The 16,192-nt window shown below is 42.7% G+C and overlaps 1 protein-coding gene across 4 annotated transcripts in view; it reads right to left on the reverse strand.

The window, feature by feature from the left end:
- LOC134346784 (protocadherin-9) overlaps positions 1-16,192 on the reverse strand; it is an 850,226-nt gene that overhangs the window by 256,121 nt on the left and 577,913 nt on the right. Inside the window, exons 4-5 of one of the 4 annotated variants that reach the window (XM_063048431.1) lie at positions 15,745-16,155; positions 14,315-15,510 (exon numbers count right to left, since the gene is read on the reverse strand). The exons of 1 other annotated variant lie outside the window; for it this stretch is intronic. In XM_063048431.1, the coding sequence (XP_062904501.1) occupies positions 14,762-15,510; positions 15,745-16,155 (1,160 nt within the window). In that variant the 3' untranslated portion in view covers positions 14,315-14,761. Of the gene's footprint in view, positions 1-14,314; positions 15,511-15,744; positions 16,156-16,192 lie in introns of those variants that run through there. 2 more of the 4 variants (XM_063048432.1, XR_010018022.1) reach the window with 2 other exon arrangements.

Below are 16,192 nucleotides of genomic sequence, written 5' to 3' on the forward strand. Positions count from 1 at the left end.
GCAACTCTGGGAAAGAGTCCTGGTGAAGAGTTTTGGCCCGAAACAGCAACTATTTACTCTTTTCTGTAGGTGCTGCTTGGCCTGCTGAGTTCCTCCAGTATTTTGTGTATGTTACCGCCTTATTAAACTTGTGTGTCACCAATATGTTACAAATGCAATATATATGAAATGTGGAGACTGGGAGTAAAATGGATTAATATGAGGACAGAGGAAAAGACATCAAAATAAACACAGATTAAAATGGAAGGCTCTGAAAATGTTCTGGTTACAAGAACGCAAGGTAGAAAGGCTACTTTGCCCCTCAAGCCTGTTCTACCATGACATAAAATCATGGCTTATCTATCCATGTCTCAACTTTTGTATGCCAATTTCACTTTGCTCTTAATTCCCTGATTTTTCAAAAATGTGTCTGCTTCTCCTTTAAGAAACCCGAGGAGCTAGACTACACAACCAGAAAATTCCAGGGATCCACCATTCAGGTCAGGCAGAATTTATGGAGAGAGAAACGAGCACAGGGTTTGAGCTGATGACATTTTACCAAACTATTAGAGACTACATAGAGACATAGGGAAGGATGAGGCAATAAAAGCAAAACTCAGTGATAGGACTGATGGTAAATGGAATGAAATGAAATAATGGACACACAGGGTAATGTGAGAAATAATGACAGAGTTGAGTCAAGAAGAGGTATAAAGAGATTCTGGAAACCAGCACCGTGCCAGGTTCCAGCTGATCCCATCTGCACTCATCTTTCTTACTGTCCTTTCTAGTCCTAGCTTCACCTCTTCTGTGACTATAAGCTTGTCTTATCCTTAACTTGGATCTGATGAAACGTTGTCAACCTGACATGTTCACTTTGGTCCCTCCCGCTGCAGATGCTGCCTGACCTGCAATGTACTTCCAATGTTTTCCGTCTGGGTTTCAGATTTCCATCTCCTGCAGTGTTTTGTTCAACCGAATAGTCATTTGGAATTGTTGAGTATAGGTGGTTGATGCGTCTCATCTAAAAGGAGATTACATCGAGGTTCCTGGGCGCAGTTCAGAAGGAAGACAAGACAGAAATTGGAGTAGGAATAGGATGAAGAATTAAAAAGGATGAATGAGTAAAAGAGTAATATTAGTAAATTGGTTTCTTATTGTCACATGTACCAAGGTACAGAGAAGAATTTTGTTTGTATGCCATCTCTGTAGATCATTTCATTACAACTGTGCATTGAGGATATACAAGGGACAATGTGAACAGAATACAAAATAAAGTGTTATAATTACAGAGAAAAAGCAGCGCAGGCAGACAGTAAGTTGGAAGGTCATAATGAGGTAGATTGTTAGGTCAAGAGTTTGTGTTATCATTTTAGGGGGAGCAGACATTTAAAGTCATACTTGCAAACAAATAGTTTCACAAAAATGTCATCTCATCTGTGCAGGTCAGGCAACATCTACAGTGTGGCCAAAATCCTTTGTCAGGACTGTGGGGAAGGGTCTCAGCTCAAAATGTCAGCTATTTCTTCCCCTCCACAGATGCTGTCTGACTTGCTAAGTTACCCTGATGTTTTGTGTGTGTTGCACAAGATTTCCAGCACCTGCTGAATCTGCATCATCCCATCTGTGTTTGACCTCCACAATACAATGTACTAAATCAAAATTCATGTTCTCAGCAAGAAATTAGTCCACAGGAACTTCACCAACACCAATTATATCCTTCAATCAGCACAATTATATTAGTGAGAGACAATTAACAGAGAATAGAATCAGAAAACCAGATACAGATCCATCAGCTGACTCTACGAAACTTGGAAAAGAGCAGTTGAGTTTGTTGTGAGCACCATGTTCTGCGGAGAGTGTCTATGTCAAACCAGCAATGTTCATTTCTTGGATTTTCATTCTCTCTGAGGACACCTGAATACAAACAGACTCTGACCTTTCTTAGGTATTTATTTCAAGCAGTGTTTCCTCTGTAGGAAGTTAAATCAAGGTGGCCATACCATCTGACTCATATTGGAATAGTGGAATTTCTTTTCATGAATATTGTATTCCTTTGGAAGAGCCAAGAAATTTATTCTGCTTCATCATAATCACGGTTGTAGAGTCATAGAGAGACACTGACCCTCAACCGTCTATTTACTCCAAACCTACATTATTCCTATTTTAAAAAATCTCCTTCCATTCTTTATCAGCTTCCCCTCATTCACCCTATAGCAACCTATTAACTTACTAGTATGCAAATCTTTTGGATGCCTTGCAATTTGAGAAGTCAAACCAGGGTAGGACTCTGCAAAGTGCTTTGGAATGGACAGTCTGAGGCATACAAGTACATAGTTCACTGTAAGTGGCATTGTAGAGGAATAGTCAAAAGAATGGATGAACAACAACGTGTGTGGGACAGTCATAGAGTGCTATAATACAGAAACAGGCTTTTTGACCCATCTGTTCCATGCTGAAGTGATCTTCCGCCTCGTCCTGTCTACTTGCATCTGGATCAAATCCCTCCGTACTCATCCATATATGTAGCTATCCAAACTTCTCATCAATGTTATCATTACCTGCTTCTATTACTTCCTCTGGCAGCTCGTTCCATGCTCAGAATCAGAATCAGGTTTAATATCACCAGCATACATCGTGAAACTTTTTGTTTTTTTTGTCAGTAATCGCACCACCCTTTGAGTGAAGAAGTTTCCCCTCAGGAAGGGAACGTCGACGCTGACCATGAGAGGCCTGCGTCGGGCATTTTCATGCCATACAAGGCACATATTCCCCTCAGATCCCCCTTAAATATTTCACCCTTCACCCAAAACATATGTTCTCTAGTTCTAGCCTCACTCAACCTGAGGGGAAAACGCCAGCAAGCATTCACCCTATCTATACCACTCATAATTGTATATACCTCTGTCAAATCTCCCCTCATTCTCCCTTCCCCATAACCTAGGTCCTCAAAAACTCACAATGTGCTTGTAAATTTTCTCTGCACTCTTTCAAACTTATTCAGCCTTGCCAAGCAGAGGGTCACAGAAACAGTGGTGATAGGAGAGCGAGCAGGCACGAAAAGAGCAGCAGCAGTGAATGATCAAGTGTGTCTGTTTAGTGCTCAGCTCTGCTCAGCTCCACCCAGGCCCCGAATGGTGAGACACAGGACAAAGGAGGAGGTGGGATGAGGAGAGAAGACACACAGAAATACTCAATTCCACCAGGGAAAAGATGCCTGGAGCTCCACAGCAGCTGGCAAATCAATGCCTATACAAACCTCTGAACAGCCACTGCGACAGCTCAAACCATGAGCTCCCACCAAAAGCATCAGCTCTTCCTATGATCTTTAGTTCCAGTCTCGCCCTACCTCAGTGGGAGAAGTCTGTGAAAGTGATGTTTGCAGTCCATTGTATCACAAGCAAGGCCTTCCCCACCACATTGACATGGAGCACTGGCACAAAAAAACAGCATCCATCAAAGACCCTCACTATCGAGACTATGCTTTCTTCTCACTACTACCATCGGGAAGGATACAGAAGCCAAAAGTCTCTCACCACTAAATTCAGGAACAGTTACTACAATATGACCAAGAGACTCCTGAACTGGTATAGATCGCACCAACAGGTCAACAGAGGACACCATCTCCACGGCACTTCACTCTGCCCTGACCCACCTGGACAGCCCCAACTCTTACGTCAGAATGCTGTTCATTGACTTTAGTTCGGCATTCAATACTGTGATCCCCTCCAATCTGATCGCCAAACTTCGCCAGCTTGGTATCAGCTCATTCCTCTGCAATTGGACCTTGGACTTTCTGACTAACAGACCCCAATCAGTTAAGTTAGACAACCTCTCCTCCTCCACTCTCACCCTGAACACCGGCATGCCTCAAGGCTGTGTGCTGAACCCTCTTCTCTACTCCCTTTTCACTTATGACTGCGTTCCTGTACATGGCTCTAACTCCATAATCAAGTTCGCAGACGACACCACGGTAGTTGGCCTGATCAGAGGGGATGACAAGACGGCCTACAGGGACGAGGTTCAGCACCTGGCCACGTGGTGTGCTGACAACAACCTGGCTCTTAACACCCAGAAGACCAAGGAGATCATTGTGGACTTCAGGCATGCTAGGAGCCACACTCACGTCCCCATCTACATCAACAGAGCTCTAGTGGAGCGTGTATCAAATTTCAAATTCCTTGGTGTTCACATTTGCGAGAATCTCACCTGGTTCATGAACTCCTCCATCCTGATCAAAAAGGCGCAACAGTGCCTTTATTTCCTGCGGAGCATCAACAAAGCTCACCTGTGTCCCAGGATACTGACGGACTTTTACCGCTGTACCACTGAGAGCATACTCACCAACTGCATCTCAGTGTGGTATGACAATTGTCCCGTATCAGACCACAAAGCACTCCAGCGGATTATCGGCACCCAATTGCCCACCGTTGAGAACACCTACCATAAACACTGCCTGGGCAGGGCAAAAAGCATTATCAAGGATGTGTCTCACCCTAACCATGGACTTTTTACTCTCCTCCCATCCGGTAGACGCTACAGGAGTCTCCGCTCCTGCACCAGCAGGCACAGGAAGAGCTTCTTCCCTGAGGCTGTGACCCTGCTGAACCTCACATCACAGCGCTAAGCAGTATTGCACCCATATTGTACTGTCTCAGTACTTTTATATTTGTGTGCTGTAGCACTTACTTTTTACTCACAGTTATTTTGTAAATAACACCATTCTTTGCATCTCTGGTCAGATGCTAACTGCATTTCATTGGCTTTGTATCTGTACTTGGCACAATGACAATAAAGTTGAATCTAATCTAATCTAATCTAATTTCAATCACTACTACTCTAAACGGATTCTATGACCTACAGCCTCGCTTTCAAGGACTCTGTACAACTCATGCTCTCAGCATTATTATTTTAATTTTATTTTATTTTCACAGTTTGTCGTTTTCCACTCAATGGTTACTGGTCAGTATTTGCTTATCTATAGTTTGTTGTAAATTCTATTGTACCTGCAAAAGAAATGAATCTCAAGTCAGTATATGGTAACGTATACATACCTGGAAAATGAATGTACTTTGAATGTTGAAACATTTCCTGTCCATGTACCTGTCCAAATATCTAATTATTCCTGCCTCGCCCACTTCTTCTCGCAGCTCATTCTACATACATACCATGAATTTAAAAAAGAAGATGCCACTCAGATACCTATTAAATCTTACCCTCCCCCCATTAAAACCTATGTCCTCTGGGAAAAAAACGGAGTCCCTTTGCCCTATCTGTGCTCATCACATTTTTATTCACCTCCGTAAGATCAATTGTAATGTGAACTGAAGGTTTTTGGAAATAGTATCACTGAGTAACACCATCAGCTCTAAGAAAGCTCAGTTATGTAATATAGAGTATAATCAGAGTGGACTGAAGGAAAGAAGACATTTTGGTTACCCTTCACACCTACTATCACTCACAGATATATAGAGCACCAAAACAGGTTCTTCGGCCCAATATGTCTGTGCTAACCATCAGCCACCCATTTACACTAATCTTACACTCATACAAAGTTTTACTGACTCAGCATTCTGATCAATGCTTGTCATATTCATCATCCAAAAGACATTTGGATTAGAGTATGAATAGGAGGGGTTCCGAAGGATATGGGCCACAACCTACTGGGACTAGTTTGATGGGCAACACGGTCAGAATGGACAAGACGGGCCAAAGGGCCTGTTTCCAAGCTGTATTACTCTATGGCACTAAATTGCCTGAGATTCTATTGTTCATCTGCACATTAGGGAGATTTTTACAGCAGCCAATTAATCTACCGACTCACATCTTTGTGATGTGGAAGGAAACCCATGTGGTCACAGGGGAAACATGCGAACTCCACACAGAAATCACCCAGGGTCAGGATTGAACCCAGATCTGTGGTACTGTGAAGCAGTACTTCTACTAGTTGTGCCACTGTGCTGCTAACAAGTTATCTCAATGATTCAGGAACAGCTTCTTCCCGATTTCTGAATAGACAATGAAGCCATGAACAGTACCTTACTAATTTTTTTATTTCTATTTTTGCACTACTTAATGTAACTATTTAATATATACATATTTACTGTAATTCACTTTTTTCTAGCATTATGTATTGCATTGTACTGCTGCTGCAAAGACAGCAAATTTCACAAGATATGCCAGTGATACTAAATCTTATTCTGATTCTCTTCCCACTGACTCATGAACAAGTTCTTGTATTTAAAAGTCTGCAGGGAAAGACAGCAGTTTTAACACTGATTAGCATGCATGGATTTCAGAATCAGAAAGGATCAGGATTACTGTCACAGACCTAGATCATGAAGTTTGTAGTTTCATTGCAACAGTACAAGGCGAGATATAATAACTACTGTAATTTAAAAATATACTGCAAAAGAGGAATAATGAGGTAGTGTTCATGGGTTCATTTACCATTCAGAGATCTGCTGGCAGAGGGGGCCTATAACGTTGGGTGTGGCATGTTAATTGGCCGCTGTGAATTGACCCACCTTTCAAAGTCCAACCCTATGGTCCTGTTGTGAGAGGTGGAAATGGGTAAGGCAGCCAACAGAGGCTCTGGTGAAACTGTATAGGCTAATCCCCTGTACAGTGGTTACAATGGATTACAGAAACATTGATGAACTCCAACCATACCATTGACTTTGGACGATGGAGACAGGAGGTCATCAATGGCCCATGGGAGTTAAATCCATTGGGAGTGAAGGAACTCAAAAAGAAGAAGTAATTTTATCTCTAGAGGTAGAATCTGGGAGCTGTTGATGGGAACGTGGGGGGAGAGGGGGATAAAAAGGACTAATGCTGGTTAGTATAACTGTGTGGTTGATGATCAGTATGAACTCAGTCAGCCAAAAGGATTGTATCTTTCTTTGACTTTAAGGAAAATAAGGGCTGAAAGAACGGCTGAAATTTGAGACTTACGTCCAGCTCAAATGCTCCTAAATCTAGGAGTAAATTGTAAACATCATTTTTTTAAATTTTTATTTAGTGATTTATTGGGATACAGAACAAAATGGGCCCCTCTAGCCCTTTGAGCCGCGCCACCCAGCAATCCCTCCCAATTTAATCCTAACCTAATCACAGGACAATTTCCAATGATCAATTAACCGACCAACAGGTACGTCTTTGGAATGTGGGAGGACTATATATGTATGTGTGTGTGTATGTAGTCACATACGGTCACATGTACTGAGGTACAGATCAAGTCATCACATCAGTGCACTGTAAAGCAATAACACAATGCAGAGTTGGAGGCAGAGTTAAGATGGCACTAAACAGTGGATCCTTTGCTTGCATCTTTGGAAACAGCTCTACTTCCATTGTCAATATCTTTATTTTCCCCTTTCAGGGTTCTTTTTAAGACCCTGACCTGGAGTTACATGCAGACTTCGGTTCTCAGCGGGAATGGGAATTTTCTCGGGGTTTCAGGACCGGCCATTGCTCGGCATGCTAAGGGTTCGGCCTGAGAGACGGCCTCGTGTTTGGAAGCCTAAGATCTCGGGGATCTGGCAACGGGCGGATCGAGGGACGGTGTCACGGCAGGAGACTCGTGTGTCGTCGGGGAGGCCGTAAAATCTGCTGTAGGCCCGAAGACCCCAGATCTTTGTGATTTTCAGGCACAGAGCTCGTAAAAGGCGACAAAATGGACCTTTTAACATTGTAAAGCAGCGGGTTGTTGTTATGTCTCCTGCTCGCTGTAAAAATGGGGGACGCTTCCCTCTCCCTTACTAGGGAGGGAGAGAAAACCTGTGGTTTGCTGAATACCAGGTGAAATGTGATAATCTTTGGGGTAACTGCAAGGTCTGTGTCTTTGCTATCACTTAGCTCACGCTTGTGTTCAGTAGCGGATGCGCTTTTTTTACTGGTGGGGGGGTATTGCTGCCTTGCTGCCACTTATGTGCGGAAGGGGAGAGCTGGGGGGGGGGACTTTGGTGTTCTCACATTTAACTGTTGTGCATTCTTTGGGGAACTTCTCTATTTTCGTGGATGTTTTGCGAAAAAAAGCATTTCAGGATGTATATTCTATATATTCCTCTGACATTAAATTGAACCTTTGAATATAATGTTGCAAAGTGGAAAAACCAAACACTGAACCTTGCTTTCTGACTTGAGAAATACTAATGTTATCTATACAAATAGAACATGCTGGAGACACTGTGGTGAGAGAAACAATTAACGTTTCAGGTCAAACACCTTTCATTGGAGTTCAGTTACTAAATATTAATAATGTAGTGATAGTCATAATAGCTATAATTGCTTAAATCAGATGCTAAATATTAATAATCTGCTGATAGTTATAATAGCTATAATTGCTTTCAGTGTTAGTCATCTGATGATAGTTGTCTCTATGAACTCTTTGTTCCCTTGACTCTGGTTGCATTGCATTCTTTGCTCTCGTTCTGACACTGGCAGCAAAGCATTCAGTGCACAGTCTGGAGTTCCCTTGCTTAACCGCTCCAACTTTTCTGAACTCACTTCTTTAAAATGCAAGCAGGCTTCTTCCACTGAGGTTGGGCAAGACTGCAATTAGAGGACATGGGTTAAGGGTGAAAGGCGAAACATTTAAGGGGAACGTGAGGGGAAACTTCTTCACTCAGAGGGTCACGAGAGTGTGGAATAAGAGTGCAAGTGGTGTGCGCCAGCTCATTTTCAATGGTTAAGAGAACTATGCATGAGTATATGGATGGGAGGGGTATGGAGGGTAATAGTCCAGGTACAGGTCGATAGGACAAGGCAATGACTAGATGGGCCAAAGGGCCTGGTTCTGTGCTGTACTTTTCTAAGACTCTATGACTCCTCCAAACCTCACTTTGAGTCACTTATCTTAACACCATATTGGATCAATGTGGTTCACAGGTATCATCTTGAAACTTAAATAGCACATTGAAACTTTGTCTAGCCTCACAGTATTAGGTATAAAGTGAGTGGAGCAGGGAGCTAAACACGTTGTAGGTGGAAAATGCCGCAGTACCCAACTTTGAGCTGAAAATTCCATTTCCAAATCTTTCAATCTAAATGAACGTGTGATGGTTATTTGCTACTAATTCATCAACTGCACGGGAGCTAAATAAATAAATGGAGATCAAATGTATTTTTAATGAAAACATTGACAAATGGTAATATATGCACATTTTGCTTGTCAAATTGTAAACTCGCCCTGTGCTCACAGCAGTAAAGTTATTTGCATTGTGTTTATGACTTCCTTTTATATTTCCACATTGCTACAACTGTGATGTTTGAAACTTCTCTGGACTCATTCATTTGAAACTGTTGAAATTTGCTTGTACCTTGTAATAATGGTGGCTCCTTTCTTGTGGGAATGTTTTTCTGCTTGTTAAGGTAAGAGATTTCAGGGATAGATGTTGGAAAATTGTTAAGAGGAGAGAGGGCAGCTCAGATAGTGCTGCTGCCCATGGCATCAGGGTGCCGGGATCTATCCTGACATTAAGTGCTGTCTGTGTGGAGTTTCCACATTCTCCCTATGTCGGCATGGTGGCTCTGGTTTCTTCCTACATCTGAAAGATGTGCGGGTTCATAGGTTATTTGGCTTCTGTAAACTGTCCCTGTGTGTTGGTGATTGCCAGAATCTGCTGGGGGGGAAAGGATGCTGGTGAGAAAGTGGGGGAAGAACAAAAGAAGGGATTAACGTAGGACTGGTGTAAAATAGGCGATTGATAATCGGTGTAGACTTGATGGACTGAAGATACAACGGCTATTATGCTGTTACTAATCCAAGGACAAAGGCCTAGATACAGTGAATGTGGTGACGATGTTTCCAGTTGTGGGAGAGTCTAGGATCAGAGGGCACAACCTCAGAATGGGAGGACTTCCCTTTAGAACAGAGATGAGAAGGAATTTCTTTAGCCATAAGGTGGTGAATCTGTGGAATTCATTGCCCAAGATGGCTGTGGAGGCAGAATCATTGGGTATGCTAAAAACGGAAGTTGCTAGGTTCTTGCTTAGTAAAGGCTTCAAATGTTACATTGGGAAACCAGGATAATGGGGTTGAGAAGGAACATAAAAATCAGCCATGATCTAATAACAGAGCAGAATTGATGGACTGAATGGCCTACTTCTGCTCCTATGTCTTATGGTTTTATGAACTAAGACCTAGGTTTTATTTTAACTCCGTTCTCAATCCTAGCATCGAGAATCCCCTCATGAGTGAGCTAAACAAGCTGCCGTTACAAATGAAGATTGGGAATCTGTCTTGCAGAATGCTCTCTTGTGGAAAACTGGAACTGGAATTTGGGATGAGAAATAAATTTTAGATTTACCACACTGTGTAAGAGAGGAAAATACTTGGTTGAGAACTGATGGCTGATTTCTGAATACATACCAGCAAGATGAATTTTGGATCGATGCTAAATATCACAAGTTTTATAATCTCCTGCGATAACCAGCTATTGAGGAACAACCTGTTCTCATCTGAAGTTAGTAGGACTCCATTTTTGTTCTGGGCTCTGGGGATCTTTTTTAATTGGTGCCCTTTTATAATGTTGGGACAAAGCCTGTAGCTGAGGGTCATAGTGTCATACGGTACAGAACAAGGCCTCTTGACCTGAAGCATCTATTTTCACTCATCCTATTTACAGCCCCACATTCTCCAACACTAACCCAGATTCTACCACCTTCCTGTACATTAGGGGCAACTTACCAGGCTGCATGTATTTTGGGATGTGGGAGGAAATGAGAGCAACCAGGGGAAACCCTCGTGGCCGTTGGGAGAACATGAACACTCCACACTGAGGTCATGGTTGCTGGAGGTATGAAGGTCACATCACTGAACCTGGCCTGGACCATCACCCTGCAAGAAGATGGTGTTCTACACTTTTATAGAGTTAGTGGGAATTCAAAATAGAACACAGGTGTACTGCTGACTAATTCATGAAGGTCTGTGAACTGTAAGGCTACAGAATCAAAAGTTGATAAGAACCTGGACAGACACAATGGACTCTTCAGTACTGTTGATGTCCATGATTCATGTCCTAAATGAGCCAACATCCACTATCAACAAGCTTCATCTGTTCCTTTCTTCCTCATGCAATTATCCAGCTTCCTCTTCCTGCCCTTCAGTTGTATGGTTCCTGTGGCAGTGATCTAATATAACACACACATAAGTGCTGGCACCCTTCTTCAGGACTGCAATGGAAGGGGGAAGACGCCAGAATAAAAACTCGGGGAGAGGGGAAGGAGGGTAAGTATAAGGTGATAGGTGAAGCCAGGAGGGAAAGAAAGATAAACTGCTAGACAGAAATGAATCTGATAGGGGAGGAGAGTGGGCCATAGGTGGAAGGAAATATACTAATATTTTTTTCTTCACAATAACTGAATATATTAGCAATCAACTTTTTTTTCCACTGAAAAACCCTAATGCTGTTCTTTTCCAATACTAATTTGTAGAAATCAGTATCTCTCACAGGCTCAGATTTATCAGCATCCCTAACTGCCTCTTCAGAAGGTACTGGCTTCTAACTACCACAATCTTTCTGGTGAAGGTGCTCCTCAAAGAATGACAGGATAGGGAGTACAAGAATCTGGACTCACACAAAAATGGAGGCATGGCAAATTGGTGTGCCACTTGTAAGAAATTCTATTGGGGTTTTCTTCTACATTCACATTTCTTGATGGTAGCCTTTATGGGTTTAAGAGGTGCCATGCCTAACAAATAACTATAATGCATTTTCTACCACCAGTACTTCCATCTTTCACAGGTCTCAATTAGAACTCCACCACCTTTTTTTTTGTCTAGAGTGAAAAAACTATGTGTAGATATTATTTCTCTTATCATTGTTGCATCACCCTTAGATACTTTTATTGGCATCTCTTAGACCACTGCCTTTCCTTGATAATATGGAGGATAGACTAGATGCAGTGACCTGTCATAAAAATATGGTATGTCCCTTTTGACCCCTATCAATTTTGATAGACGAATTATAGAAAATATACCATTTTTATTTTATTTATTTATTGAGATACAGGGTGGAGTAGGCCCTTCCAGCCCTCTGAGTCATGCCACGCAGTAATCCCCCAATTTAATCCTGGCCCTATCATGGGACAGTTTACAATGACCAATTAACCTACCAACTGTTATGTCTTTGGACTGTAGGAGGGAACTCACGCAATCACGAGGAGAATGAGCGAACTCCTTACAGTCAGCCGTAGGAATTGAACCTGTGTCGCCTGCAACATAAAGTGTTGTGCTAACCACTATGCTGCCCCACTGGATGCATCACAGCATGGTACGGCAACTGCTCTGCTTAGGAGACAGCAAGAGAGTACAGAGGATTGGAGGACACTTGCTACTACAAGATATCACAGCAATTAAGTCTCCCCACTGTCTACTCTTCTCACTGCCATGGTAATGCACTCATTCTTATCAAAGACATCATCCATCCAGGACATTCTTTCTTCACCCCTCTATCATGTAGCAAAAGATACAAAAGTCTAAAACACGTACTGCCAAGATGAGGAACAGGTTCTATCCTGCTGCTTAAGACCATTTAACAGACCACTCAGATGGACAAATGATCTCACGATCTTCCCCAATAAGGCTTTACGCCTTATGTCTGCCTGCATTCTCACTTTCCCTATAATTGTAACTAATAATTCTGCATTATGTTTTTATTGCTCTTGTGCTACCTTGATAGGCTGGCTGGTCGCGCAATGGCATCAGCGCCGGACTCCAGAGCGAAGGCTCCTGAGTTCAAATCCAAATTGGGCCACCCCCCCCCCCCGAGCACGCTTTCCATCCATGCCGGGTTGAGCATCGAGCTAGCCACTCAGCCTCGTTAAATAAAAAGGGTCAAGTCAGGAACGTTCATATCGTGACCCGCTTAATCCGAAAGGAGACCAATCCTGACACCATGCGCCAGACAGGAATGGCTGACTGGTGCGACACACTAAAAAAAAACTACCTTGATGCAATGACGTGTGACAGACCTATATGAATGGCATGCAAAGCAAAGTTCTTCTCATTATCTCCGTACATCTGACAATAATATACTGATTTACAACTTACATACCACATTCACTGGAAATGACATCAGAAGCAGACTTTAACACTACATTACATGTTTGAGGTACATAATAGAAGGTGATTTCTGTCCCTAATTCATGCATCTTCATTATACTGAGCAGAATACCTAAGAGCCAAGTTTTTGGAATGAAAAGGCTTTGAACAATATACACGCAGTGGCCAAATTATTAGGTACCTCCTGTACCTGATAATGTGGCGACTGAGTATAATTTTGTGGTCTTTTGCTGCTGTAGCCCATGCACTTCAAAGCTCGATATATTGTGCTTTCAGAGATGCTCTTCTGCACAGTGCCGTTGTAGCACATGGTTATTTGAGATACTGCCACCTTCCTGTCAGCTTGAACCAATCTGGTCATTCTCTTCCGATCTCTCCAATTAACAAGGCATTTTCATACATAGAACTGCTACTCACTGGATATTTTTTTTCTCTGTAAATCCTAGAGACTCTAATGCATGAAAACCCCAGGAAATCAGCAGCTTTCAAGATACTCCAACCTCCCCAAGGCCAACAATCATTCCACGGTCAAAGTCACTTCGATCACATTCCTCACCCATTCTGAACAACAACTGACCCCCTTGATCATGTCTGCATGTGTTCATGCATTGAGTTGCTGCCACATGATTGGCTGATCAGATATTTGCATTAAAAAGCAGGTGTACAGGTGTAGCTAATAAAGTGGCCATTGAGTGTCAAATGTGCTGCACTTCTGTTCAGAGTATGTTGTCACTGCATCAGCTTACCCAGTGTATTAACCTCCTAGGCCAAACACACAGTTCTGAATTACTTGAAAATCTCATTATTCTCAAACAACAGCCACTGTGTAACTGAGGCAATAAATCTATTTGGGGAAGCTTTAAACATCACACTACCTGCAGTACTGGCATTTGTACTGATAAATATAAGATCTATTTATCCAGAAAATCAAAATTGCTTTCAGTTGCCTTACATGAAGGTATGTTGACTTATCAGTGCTTCATAGGGAACAAAAGATTGTCTTAACAGATGGTTTGTGAAAAATTATGAGCATGAAGACTAACATGTCTCTGTCGTGGTATAATCTAAGTTTCATGCTTTGTTAATGATACAAATGAGGCATGTAGAGGGAGTGAGAGACAGTCACATGAGAAAGAGCATTCTCGAGATTCCATGCTACTCTGCCAAGTCTGAGCTTGGGCGCAACTTAGACAGAACGGAAAATGCCATGGGCATGAAAAGTAGACACAGGAAAAAGAATGATTGATTCACAATGTTTATTCCACATCATGAGGGTAAAGATGGAAAACAAGGGAACAAAACCCCTTACACACCCCTCCCTACAGCAAAACACACCTGACAGCCACACAAGATGAATAACATGTATTCTCATTTTTATACCAACAACAGTAATTAATTAGGGAAATGAAAAACCCTTATGAATAATTCCAAAAAGTACTGGTAGGTGAAGATGATTTTTAGATTAAATGTATGATAAAGGGAAACATATTCCTTATTCAGTTGCTAACTCTAATATTACACCCATGGAAAAATGCTTGCACACACCATGTTACACTAATACATAAATTCTTAGAACTACCACATTGAAAAGGTGCAACTTTAATTCTAATTTTATAGTAAGAAAAGTGAAGTACTGTATATCAATCCTAGAGAACATATTTGAGAAAAGCACCAATCTATAACATAGTCTACGACATTATTGCACTCAAGATTTTACCAGTCATTGTCTGAAGAGTTTAGTGAGGATTCTTCAATGGACATACTCTCAGTAGAGTCGCCATCAGGATCAAGTGACACTTCAACCACTGTGTCTCTGGGTTCTGTCGTGTTATTGGATGGCTGGACATTATCAGTCGACATCACCATTGTTTCAGTGGAGGTAGTTAGGGGGTTATTGGATGCTGCCCCAACATTCGTCCCCTGACACCTCTCTGTTAAGACAATGGAGGTCTGAATGGCCACATCTCGACGGGGCAAGGTAGAGAAATGGTGCAGCCTCACTAGCGTGTGCATCGCACCCACCAGGGACATCATATTCTGGGACAAACGGGCCCCACGGTACTGCGAGACATTCTGCAGTGTGTTGATGTCCCTGTGCATGTGGTTGAATCCACGCTGCACAGTGCTCACCAGGGTGTCTAGCCTGCGGCATATAGGGCACAGGTCCCCCTCGTGTGTGTCATGGGAATGCGGTGGGACAGAGGACGCAGCTGCTCTTATTGCCTCTGACTGATGTGCCCCTTGGTATTCCGAAGGGGGCACTTTCATGTAAGTGGCTGCTCTCCATTGTCCACCTGCAGTGTCTTCTCTACGTTCCTCGTATGGGCCTTGTGGAACCTGTTCAGTCTCTGTACCTTGCTTCACCATTCCGAGTCCCTGAGTCTGGGCAGACGCCTTCTCCTCCATTATCACCGTGATTTGATGTTGCTTTGGTCTGACGCGTTCCGAAGTGCAACATTCATCTGGGGAGATAAAAGGATAAGATTTTCTCTTAGTTGGTGATGGATTATCTATAATCTGAAGAACTAGATTGCAATAGAGCTTTGGGCACAAGAAAGCTTGCAATCAATTATGGAGCAAGACCATTTACATATGCTTTGAAGGATCGCTTACATAATCATTGCAATGCATGCTTAATGGAAACAGCCAGGACTGAGGCAAGCAATGATAGGTTTGACAAAACAAGACACACTCACCAGAGTCACTGGAGTCACAGGATGCACCAGGTCTATGTTCCACAAGGTGGACTATCGGGGTCACTTTCTCTTCCTCCCATGTTAGGGCTTTCTCTTTGGACACCTCTGAGTGCTGGACTGCCCCTCTCTTTATGTAACAAGCACCATTTCTCCGAGCGCCAAGCCGTAAGTCACTGATACGCTTTCGAAACCCCTTGACTGCTCGGCCTAGCTTGGAAACCTTGTTGACTTTGGCAGCTGTAAGGTTGCAGCCACGACGACGCCCTTCGCTACCGGGCATTTTGGATTTCATGGCCAGGAATAATCTTTGTAATTTTGTAAATCTTTTCACAAGCATGCATGTAGCCAACATGGAGAACATAGGCTTCTGCTGCTTGGCTACTCTGAACGCCATTTTCGTCAGCTTTCCGCCTGTGCGGAGCGGAAAGAAAAGTCATTTGCAATGGTC

Source organism: Mobula hypostoma, chromosome 5, assembly GCF_963921235.1.
Source record: "Mobula hypostoma chromosome 5, sMobHyp1.1, whole genome shotgun sequence".
Classification (NCBI taxonomy): Eukaryota; Metazoa; Chordata; class Chondrichthyes; order Myliobatiformes; family Myliobatidae; genus Mobula; species Mobula hypostoma.